The sequence below is a fragment of the Periophthalmus magnuspinnatus genome, chromosome 19 (assembly GCF_009829125.3).
Source record: "Periophthalmus magnuspinnatus isolate fPerMag1 chromosome 19, fPerMag1.2.pri, whole genome shotgun sequence".
Classification (NCBI taxonomy): Eukaryota; Metazoa; Chordata; class Actinopteri; order Gobiiformes; family Gobiidae; genus Periophthalmus; species Periophthalmus magnuspinnatus.
In genome coordinates, this window is record NC_047144.1 from 11,577,319 (window position 1) to 11,588,983 (window position 11,665).

At 39.9% G+C, this 11,665-nt stretch overlaps 1 protein-coding gene across 3 annotated transcripts; it reads left to right on the top strand.

Moving 5' to 3' along the window:
* Window positions 1–6,217: 6,217 nt before the first annotated feature.
* Window positions 6,218–11,454, top strand: ormdl3 (ORMDL sphingolipid biosynthesis regulator 3). 3 transcript variants are annotated; one of them, XM_055229440.1, is made up of 4 exons: window positions 6,223–6,535; window positions 7,346–7,527; window positions 7,660–7,811; window positions 8,866–11,454. In XM_055229440.1, the coding sequence occupies exons 2-4, from the start codon at window positions 7,354–7,356 to the stop codon at window positions 8,999–9,001; spliced, it is 462 nt and encodes a 153-aa protein (XP_055085415.1). In that variant the 5' UTR covers window positions 6,223–6,535; window positions 7,346–7,353; the 3' UTR covers window positions 9,002–11,454. The 3 variants fall into 3 exon arrangements, with proteins under 3 accessions (XP_055085416.1, XP_055085415.1, XP_033840382.1); XM_033984491.2 differs by having other exon boundaries at window positions 6,224–6,535; window positions 7,343–7,527; XM_055229441.1 differs by lacking the exon at window positions 8,866–11,454 and having other exon boundaries at window positions 6,218–6,535; window positions 7,343–7,527; window positions 7,660–7,815.
* The last annotated feature ends 211 nt before the right edge of the window (window positions 11,455–11,665 follow it).

Below are 11,665 nucleotides of genomic sequence, written 5' to 3' on the forward strand. Positions count from 1 at the left end.
CGTCCTCTCCTTCCCTCCCTCTCTGTGAGGTTCTTCCCTAAGGTAGATATCTTTTTCTCTCTCTCTCCCTACTTTTTTCTCCCTCAGGATGCCTCATCCACAGGCCCAATATTAAAGGAGGGGAGAGGGGGGTGAGCGACAGGGCGGGCTGCTGGTGGGCTGTGAGGTTTGGAGATGTCAGCTGGCAAGCCAATCACAGAAGATGGCCTTAGGTTATGAAAAAAATTATTATTCGTTCCCATCTGTCAATCAAGCGCCACCCCCTGGTAACGTGAAAGAGAGCGTTACCAAAGAGAGTTGAGAGAGAAAAAGGTGAGTCAACTTTATCCACAATCAGTAACAGTTAAACCCTTTTTTATTACAGGATTTAGTGGGCAGCTCTAGCTAATTGATCTGGATATTATTGGCGCATTAGCATCTATAAACATCTAACTTCTTATTTAAAGAGATATATATACAGTGAATTTTCCAAATACTTGTCCGCCCAACCCAACAGGATAGCACATAAAAGAGGACACAATAAAGCCATAAAGCGTGGTGGTGGCTGGGCCAGGCATGCAGGGCTTGTGTGCTGCAGCAGCCCAAAGGCGACACATTTTACATCAATACTATTGTCATTCTGATGGGCTGTGGGAGAGCAGCCGCGGGACAGGGGGAGGAGGACAGGGAGAGTGAGTGAAGGAGGGTGGGACACTTGTGATGGACTTGGAATTAGCCTGAAGTAACAAGACTTTTGATTCACCTAAAAGGAAACTGATCAGGCTGAATGCAAACAAGATACCTGTCCCAGATCAAACACTATGCGTTTCTTGTGGAGATAGTGATCTTGTTTAGAGTCTTGTCTCAAAGGATTATCAGCTGATCCTAACAGAAAAATAAAAGCTACACAATGTTACGCTAAGGTCAACACAGATATTTGTCAAAAACAGGTGCAGTATGTTTTTCTTTTAATTTTTAAGTAGTGTCAGCTTGTGCCCCATTTATAAATGGTCTTGAAGTTAGGCTGTTTAACAATCTCTATGAATATTTTTCTGACATTTTTCTGACGTGCTAAGTGTAACAAGTTAAATCTCTGGGACAGTGAGCTGCCTCGTACTGCCTGATGGCCAAGGCAACTAATGAGTAAAATGTGAGCATTATAAATGTAGTGGAATCATACATGATGTATTGTTTACATATTCAGACGTTGTGGTGGTGGCTGCATTCTGGAGGGATTGTTGGCTCCTCCAGAACTTAGTGTGCGGCTGTTATCAATAACAAAAATACTATTTCTTGAAACTAGTTTGAAATTCACACATGATTTTATTGTATTGAAGTCCATAGTTTAACTGTTAGTTGGCTCAGAATGACCCAGTACATCTTAACTTTAGTACCTGAACAGCACATCTGCCGCCCCCTTCTGTTGTCCTTCCCTTAGTGTCTCCACAGAAGAGCCCAGTGAGGGAGTGGGCTGGGAGGTCTCTCCACAGGGGCTCCTCAGAGCAGAGAGAGCGCCCACCGCAGGGACCAGCCTGGTGACCAGAGTCTGTAGGTCAACAGTGGGCGGTCCTCTCTCTTCAGCCTCTGTGTTTTATTCCGACTGAACAAAGGAGATGAGGAATCAGGCTGTGCCTGAGCACTGCTCAACCTACCAGGCTTTTGTCCAGAGGGGTTCATGAGTCTCTAAACATGACAATAATTTATAGGCATCTTGAAGTCTGCTCTCTAGCCAACTATAGTGGTGGTGGGGAGGCTTGGACATTTATTCTAATAAAAATGACTTTTCATTGCCTTGAGGGAATATGTGGTATGCCATTGCAGTGCTGACAATGAGGCAGGTCTGTTTCCAATTGACAACATTGTCGTATGTAACAACAATGCCAGAAATGTGCCGAGCTCAGCGCTGCGATTTGGATGACACTTGCTCTCCAGGAGCTATTGACAGCTAGCCTGGATGTGGGGGAATGTGACCGTGGTCTAATTTATGAGTGCAGGCGAAAGAATCAGTCTGTGGTTTGCATCTGAACAACATTGAAACCACGTTTTCCCGAGGTTGAAGCCACAAGTGCAGTGGGAACTGTCTGAGGAGGCAACAGTGATTAAGGACAGGAACAGTGCAGTCTGATGTGAGCTGTGACACAAATGCCTGTGGTGTTGTGTGCTTCTTGTGCAGAGAGGACTGTGTCTGCATCAGGAGGTGCAGAGGAGACACACACAGCGCTCCCCTACCGGGCTGGTTTCTACGGTGACCTGAGAAAGGCCGTAACAAGGTCCGGCTCTTTCTCAGGCCTAATCAGTGCATTACCACAAAGAAGGACATGTGTTCGGCCCCCCACCTCCCGATCCTCCGCACTCAATCCGAGCAGCATGGCTGGACACAGGCAGCCAATAAAACCAGGATTAGGAGGCTATCTACACACACTGAGCTGTGGCAAAAAAAAGTTTTTGAACACGCCCAATCCCGCCTTGTTCCCTTTACAAACGTCCTTTCAGCATTGTCTCCAGATTCCCATTCTTAGCCTTCTTGCACTTTATTTTGCTTGCTTCCATGTTCATATCCTTCCTTTACCCCAACCTCTCAGAATCCCTGCTCATAATCCTTAAACACAATAGATCATCCAGAAATTACTAATTTTGCAGAGGCTGTTCCCAAAAGCACTTGGCCATTTCCCATTTATACGTGTAATCCTGAGCTTTTCACAGGAATGGCAAAGAAACGTGGGCAGTCATAATGACAAAGCTGCTCCATGTGTTTCATTCAGAGAATACCTGGCCGTCTGCACTTCCAATGATGCTTCATTCCATCTGAAGATGGAATTTGTCCACATTTGATTTATGACCTGTGAAACATCTGCACAGCAAATTAAAACCATTCTATTGTAATAAAGATAATCTGCAGTCTGCACAGGAAGTGCACTGTGTTTACCTCCAGTATCAGTCTGGATTCTGCAAAGGTTTTCTGTGTATTTAAGATAACTTTAGTGATGCAAAACAGTTCTGTTTAGCTGTGCATATGACTGAAAGGTTTTTATTCTGCACTTTTAATGTTAATTTTATGATTATTATTTATGTTTTGATTTGCTTATATGGTGATTTTAATGTCTTTCTTTTTCTGTAAAGCACTTTGAATTGCTTTTATTGTGTAAGAATTGTGTTATACAAATAAACTTGCTTTGCTTTGCTTATAGAATGTGACATATTCAAATGGTTGAATATACATGTGAGTTTGTTGTAAAAGTGAAGTCTCTGTGTGTGAGCTGCAGACCACAGGGACGAGTGAAGCTCAGGCAGCTCTGAGCCGGACACTGGGGCGGTCTAATTAAAGGGCACTTAAGCCCCACAGTCTGCACTGGGACAGGTTGAAGTTGGTTGGGTCCCTGTCGAGAGGGACGGGATTCATTGCACTCGTAAACAAGGGGCTTCAGGACACAGGGACACAAGGAGGGTAAGTACCACAGACTTTGTTCACACAAGATGAAGAGTCAACAGCTTCCCCATCATTCACCCCTCCTCAGCAGTCCCCCCTAATAAGCACCTTCTTCAGAGGAGCCACCAACACAATGCCATCCCACTCCCCTCTTCTCGCTCTCAATCACTGTTGGGACAATGAGGGAACCCCCTTCACCCCACTGCCCCTCCCCGACCCCCAAACAGACACTTCTTTTATTGAAATTCTTTGGTGTTCTAATCCTCAGCTTCCTCCAGGGCCAATAATGGACTCCCCGCGGCAGCCTTTTCCAGTGAGGAGATCATCGCGAGCGGCCTGGGTCACAAGTCCACATCCCCTGTAGGATGAATCGGGCCTATATGCGCCTTCTTTGGCCCATTCATAAATTCTTCCCCAAATCTGAGTTACTGACCTATGATCACTTTACTCTGCTAACATGGCCTGTGGGACATTTATGTGGCAGTTTCAATTCAACAAATTTGTCAATATTCATTTTGACAATATTACATTTTTATGCCTTTTTAGTGGAAAAAAATAAAAACATATATCAAAAGTACATTTTAAAATTGGAATTTGAAATTATATTATTGAATTCTTCTTGCAGAGACTGTACATCGTCTGTCAAGGTGTTTAACAGAAGCAGACTACAATATGAGAACAGTGACATCTGCTGGTCATAGCGATGTAAAGTCTTTCAAGCTATAGGTGGAGGTCCTAAATTAATTCTTCTCTGCTAGTCTACATCAGATCTGACAATTTTAAGTTTAACTGTCAGACTGCAGAAATGTTGACTTGGTATGTGGTTAATATTGCATGAAACAAAAACTGGCACAAAGCTGAATGTAGTCAGTGAATATAAAGTAAAATTGAATTAGTTTTTTACATATATCGTAATAGTTTCAGAATGTGGTCAACTACAAAAACATGATGATTGTTGTTAGATGAAAGGACTTTGAGGTGTGTGGAGCCAATCCCTAACGAATAATAATGAATCTCATCTTTTTTTCTTTTTTTTTTTTGGATATCAAGTTTAGATATTTCATGTAAAAATAATGAATCTCCCAAAGAGTTATTTAGGCCACTCCTCCCTGTCTGAAAATATGAATGCAACCTCTAATAAAAGTTGTATCTAAAGCTACAATATTGGTGAATGTAATGACTGGGAGCTAAAGTAGTTAAGCAACAGTTAGTAGCAATACTGATTTGATCGATAGCTTGAATTTTGTTTACACATCTCAATGCCATCTGGGAAAAACAGGTGGAGCTTTGAAAGTGGATTCAGGTGAGCACACGTTGACATTGCAGACTGTATCCACGTTTCTGTCCTGAGGTACCGTTTATCAAAGTCATGTTTCACCATTGTTCAGGAGCCAGCAGCAGTGATCTCATAACACTGTCATCCATGGTTTAAACTTACACCACTCATATGTGGGCTCATGTCTGTAGGCCACATATGAGACAGTTCAGTCTAGCTCGACCTGTTTGATGCCACCCTTTGAAATCTTTGTCTTGGATCATATTCATACACAGGTGATCCTCAGGCGCTGGGTTATACAGTTGACTACATTTGCATAAGAGCTCATCTTTGACATAAGGGCATGATGACAGAGACTGAAGTCATTCTTTGTTGTTCAACGTGATACCAGTTCAGATCTGTGCATTCTGTTATAGTGCCCTTGGGGAATACACTTCACTCACTGTGCCAGCGTATGAATGTGGTGTGCGAGTGTGTGACTAGTGGTGGTTGGAGAGGGCGTTGGAGCATTTGTCAGTCTCAGGGCAGCTGTGCCTCCTGTTGAAGTTTAAAAGCATCCACTGTGGAGAGTGAATGAGTAATGTAACATGCAAGATAGTCTTCTGATACCTTTTACTTGCGGAATTTTGAAAGACACATATTTGTATTATTTTTCTATCATCTATGCATGGGAATTATTATATTTTAAGATTTTGTTCACTAATAGTAACACTCCCACACTCGGTCTGTCTTGCAAAAAATCAAATCAAATCAAATCAAATCAAACTTTATTTATAGAGCACTTTTCATACAAAAAAAGTAACACAAAGTGCTTTACAAAGCCTTAAAATCAGTCCCACCCATCAAACCCACCCAACCACCCGACAGCCAAACAACCCAACCCCAACACATCAATAAACATAACCAAACAACCCCCCACCCCAACACACACTCCCACCCCCCACCCCAACACATGTTAAAATACCTTGGTTTCATTTAAAATATGTTTAATGCAATAAAAAATATTAATAAAATAAAAATAAAATCAATAATAATAATAATAATAATAATAATAATAATAATAATAATAATAATAATAATAATAATAATAATAATAATAATAATAATAAATAAATAAATACATTTTTAAAAAGGCAGATTGTGGGTCTTTCTGTTTTTGATTAGACATTAGACAAGCCCTCTCCAACGCACCTGGCTTCAAAAACTAACTATATCGCCTATAATGATCATTTTAAGATGAGAATGTGTACTAGTTAAAATTGAGTTTGCTAAGAACAATTATACAGCTCTAAAACTTTGCATGTTGCCAATCAAGAAAATTATATAGTTTTTAAAGCCATATTACTAAGATCAAGTTGTTTTTGAACCAATACCCACTCTTTTTATTCTTTAAGTGGCCTCTTTCTGTACAGCCCTGTGTCTTTACGTGAGGAGGGGGCGTAGCAGCGTGCGTTTAACGCATCGAAACCTAATTGGCCAGCGCTTGTCACGTGACCGGAAACCGTCCGATCGCGGCCAATCCCGACGTGCAAGGGTAAAAAAACAGCAGAAAAATGGGGCCGTGAATCGGTGACGTTACATCATGAGCAGTGCTGTGTTGTCACCAGCTGGAGCGATTACAACACGAAGCTAAACGTGGATGGATCTCTAAAAAACGCAGTGAATTCGCAGCGGGCATGGCATAAGCATCAGCACCCGATTCACGTCGCTAGCATGATGAGATATAAGGTTACGCTGCAGCCACGTTTGATTGGTGATCAGAAGAAGCTATCAGGTTGACTATAGGCATCGATAAGAAGCCCAAAAACTGATAAGTGCCAATAGAGGTTGGAGTTGAAGCTGATCTCCACACAGTAAGTCCTTTTCTCTGTCTGCTAATGCATAACTAGCTAAATTACCATCACTAAGCCCTGTGTTCTACTTCTTTGTCGCTTGTTAGCATACCACTTGTAGAGCTAAATGGTATTGTTGCCTATTTTAAGCCCCGGACAATTTGGACTGACCCAGTTGTTTACTTGTGTCAGTCAGTGTTGACATGTCCGATAAGATAGCTCTGCTCCATTTATAGTCTTGCTCAAAGGCAAAGGTTAGCTAGCTAGGTTATTAAAATGTGAATGCAGTTGCTATGTGTTTGTTTTTGCCATGGAAACACCAAATTAAGTAAAAAATAACGTCATTGAAGAGGAGGCATGCTTGTACAAGATAGACTCATATTTTAGGTAACTTGATATAAGGCAATTTCCTTTTTATTTTATGTCTTGTCAGTGTTGCTAACTGCTAAATGTGATCAATCTAATATAGTGTACAGTAATTAACAGATAACTGGATAAACTACTGATAACAGTTTTATTACAGCAATGATGATAGAAAAAAAATGCTCTTCTTTGTAAGTATCATGCAGTTATTTTAAAACTCAAAATGATAATATTTTCCTTAGTATTAGCATGTGGTTTTATTACATTTAAGATTGATCCAAACCATTCTAAACCCATAGAGGACAGGTCTAATGTTCTAGTAAAGTTATGTGATTTTTCTGTGCCAATACTTGTCCAAATGGCTCTAGTTTTGATTATATGTTAAGACAATAATTTTGCTATTAGCTGTTACTAGATTGTTGTATTAAATAGCATGTTTGTTTTGTTTTTTTTTTCTTTTGACAGCAGCTGCCAACATGAATGTGGGCACAGCGCACAGTGAAGTGAACCCTAACACTAGGGTCATGAACAGTCGGGGCATCTGGCTCTCCTACATCCTGGGCATCGGCCTCCTGCATGTAATTCTGCTTAGCATTCCCTTCGCCTCCGTCCCTGTTGTCTGGACGCTTACAAACCTCATCCACAATCTGGTCAGTGCTTCAAGTCTGTGTTCAACTAAAGGATATATGGGCCCGTTTAGGAAAACAGACTATACCAGCAATAATCATGCAATACAAACTGTGAAATGTCCAGAAAAACTTTAACATTGTTGTCTGTTACAGTGCATGTACCTCCTGCTTCACACGGTCAAAGGGACTCCGTTTGAGACTCCAGACCAGGGCAAGGCCAGGCTCCTCACACACTGGGAGCAGATGGACTATGGTGTGCAGTTCACGGCTTCAAGAAAGTTCCTCACTATCACACCTATTGTCTTGTAAGTTTGCCTTCAAACTATCTATAACCTTTGTTCATATACTGTTCTGTTGACACCTCAGCTACTGTCTTCACATTAAGTACAATTGCCTGCAGTATACAGTAATTAAAATCACACAACTGTAGAACTATAGTTTAAACTCATGAAAGCAAGCAATTTATGAACAAGCACCCAAAATATAGCTACAGTGTGATCACATATAGTCTCTGAAGGATGTGAATGAGTTCATTCACCTGTAATTAGTGTGCACATTAGTCAATCTCTCAGATTGTTCAGGAGCTCAGAACTGGGTGCAGCCCCATGCTGTTTCATGCCCTTTTCTGTCCTTATTAGTGCTATTTACAGGAAGCACTGTTGTTCCCTGGGGTTCAGCTGCCTACTCAGGCTGAACATTGTGGTAATAGCACTTTTGCAGGTGTACATTTTTGTTCACACTAGTTTCAGGGTCATATGTAATGTACTGTATGTTCGGGCACTAGAGTTAGAAGACAGAAACACATGTGGTAGGAAGTTCTGAGCTTTTAATACATGCCCCTGTATGCAAGTACAGAACAGGATGTGCACAACATAACCCTGTGTCCTTTTATATTTAAACTGTCTTTTACATAGACACAGTGTAGTTTAGGCTTTCTCTGCTCCCGTATCTCAGTAGAACCACTGGATATCAGTGCTCAGAGATGGAGAGCAGCCAGTTGGCTGTAATAAAGGAGAGGCATGTCCTAACTTAGTTAGGGGACCTGGTTAATTCACTCTCCCTGCTTCATTCATTACTTATTTCATGTTGTAACTCTGTAACCTATCATGTCAACATGGACAGTTTGTGAGGCAACCTAATATTCACCAGTAAACATGGCTGCAGAATATATCTTCATTCTTTTGCTTCTGTCAATATTTGAGGTTACAAAATATAGTTCTTTCACAGAAAATGATAACACAAAATGCTGACAGTTCAAAGAATAAAGTGCACCTAAATCAAATGAAAAGCACATAACTGCCCCTTTCGACTTCTAGTCAACAATTAACCTCCTGTTTTGTTTTTCCATTGTGTTTTTAGATACATCCTCACCAGCTTCTACACCAAATACGACCAGGCCCATTTTGTGGTCAACACCGTGTCTTTGCTCACCGTTCTCATCCCCAAACTGCCTCAGCTGCACGGAGTGAGGATCTTTGGGATCAACAAGTACTGAACGGACGGCCCTCTGCGGCGCCCCCATGTGGGCTGCAGTGAACAGAGTCTAAGGCGGCTCTTTAAAGGTCCGGGTGCGGCGGCTGTGGACTAAATGAAGCCTTAGGGGGATACTGCCATGGTACTGGAGCCTGGGAAGCAGACACATTACAGTTACAGGAGGCACAAAGGGAGCGTGTTCTGTTGTTATTGTGTGTAGCTCAGCTTTTGGTCGAATTGTAGACACTTGAAAAAGGGAGTGTTTGCAAATGTTTCTGTAGAAATAGACTGGCATCCAGGGACAAGACACTCTTGCTGCACAAAAATCACGTGCCATTTTTCATTCGTTGGCACACACAGATGACAATGGAAGCTATTTTGTACGTAATGATACACTGCTGTATTTGTTCAGCTTTACTTTTACATGAATCCCTCTCTTTTACACAGGTTTTGTAGACTTTAGGGGGAAGGTAACAATAGAAATAGTGAGGAGACTGAACTGCTGAGAAGCAAGACACAAGAAACCACACGGATTTATATTTAGCCGTCAGGCTTCCTCAGCATCGGGACGCCAAGTCACTCTTTTTTTAACTGACCATGCCCATATTTGGAGCTCTCTCGTCCTAGATTTCAAATATTATAAAGCCTGTCTGGTAAACTGAGTCCTGTAGACTTAGGAGAGGTGTTCCTGTTCAGTCTTGAAGCATATTGACTATAAGGGTGTCAAAAGTATCAAAGACCAGATACTAATCAATATTAAAATTTGTATTGAATCTTCATAATAATAATTTCAACAAGAATCGATTAAAAAAAAAACAACAACTACCAAACAGAGTACAAAGTTTGACCTTTCCTGTTTTAGAATAATTATAATAATATTATAATTATCTGACCACGATAATGCAAAGAAAGTACTATTATTTTGTTTTGAAAATTAAAGTCTGTAGTCTAAAAAAATCAAACTATATGAGGCTTGAAATTGTATTATTCTGACAACACTAATAATGACACTACCTTTCTGAATACGTAAAGATGCACAAGTAAGCACTCAGGACATTGCAACAAATGGTACAGAGACTGTTCAGTTTTTGAGTAGTGTTATTCAGGGCCTATAGAACAGAAACATGTTGACAATTGCCAATCATGATGTATATTAATTTGCATATAAACATGTACAGTGTTCAGATAGCTTTGAATGCATTTCCCTTACTTAAAGGGCCAATATTACACTATTTTCTGATCTATGTTATAATGTTTCCTCATCACAACCAGACCTGGGGTTGTGTTTTGTTTCATTCACACATGTTTAACACACAAATCCTGCATATTTAGGCTGAGTTCTTCTCTCAAACAGAAAACATTCATTTTGTGATGTCATGTGGTGATACAGGAAGTGCTCTACTGTGTTTTTAAACTCCATACATCTTCACTAGAATCATTTGGATAATTTCAGCCCTGGAATTGCTAATCTCTATTGAATAAACGATTTAAAAAAAAGTAGCTGTTATTTTAAAAAACTACCAATACGTGACATCACAAGGTGGATCAGAGCATTATGAGATTTGGAGATGTATAGAGACTAATAATGAAGTATCACTCAAACATGTGTGAATGAAATAAAACGCAACTCCAGGTCTGTTTTTGATGAGGTACCACCATTATAACATGGCTTAAAGCTCACAAGAGTCAATTTTGTGTAATATGGGACCTTTAAACCTTTTACTTTTAATTGTAATCCTGACAAATGATTTACCAAGAGTAAAGACAGTGCATTCATTTCTTCCTGTGTGCTAAAACGTGCAAAATTAAGTTGTTTACATCCGAATCTCTTTTGGTTCAAATCCATAGACATAAGTTTTACATAATGTATGTTTAAATAATGCATGCCTCTTTTTCTCATAGTGACTTACTCCAACGTTTTATGTATGTCCGTGCATCATGTGACATTTTTAGAAAGATTTCAATCCTATTAGAAGTAATGTTATACTAAGGATCATGTGAATGTAATAGTAATTGTATGGATTCAAATACTTGTTTGACATTTGGGTAGTTTTGTCAAGTTAAGTTGCAGTATGTTTGCTTTTTGTTTACTTTTAATAACAAGTATCATGTCCACAACCATTGATCAGCTGTTCAGATCGTTCAGTTTAGGCATTGTAGCACTTTAGTTCATATTTTAGCATTTCAAGTTTTAAAAAGCTACAGATTTATTTGAAAAGCATACATTTACTTTTAAAATTGTTGGATTTTTTTGCTCCATATTTTGACCCCATCTTCATCACTACCATAAGGGCTTAATTATGGACATTCACTCTGTAGCACAAACTGACCATGTATTTGAATTTCTGAAAGAATCTCATGTAATGTGGTATAATGTGAAATCGTGCTCATGGTTGTTGACTGGTGTTTTGTGAAGGAAACGTGTGATCTAGTGTCAAAATGCTTGATCTCAAATACAGTATTTTTCAACTATAATCTCATTTGTTTGTTTCTAAATATGTCTTGAGTTATGTAGCAAAGAGGCCAAAGGTTAAGTTGTAATTAGATTAATAGATATAAATGGAGCAAATGGATTAGCGGTAAATCCTTTTTCTAGAAGCTGGCTGAAAACCGCAAGACCAGTTTGTAGGACAATTACATATTATGATATAAAACACATGAGACTTGTATTTTAATTTATATGTCC

Coding starts and splice junctions, on each gene's coding strand:
- ormdl3 (XM_055229440.1), top strand. CDS start 7,354: ATGAATGTGGGCACAGCGCACAGTGAAGTGAACCCTAACACTAGGGTC. Junction 7,528..7,659: donor CAAACCTCATCCACAATCTG/GTCAGTGCTTCA, acceptor TGTCTGTTACAG/TGCATGTACCTCCTGCTTCA. Junction 7,812..8,865: donor ACTATCACACCTATTGTCTT/GTAAGTTTGCCT, acceptor TTGTGTTTTTAG/ATACATCCTCACCAGCTTCT.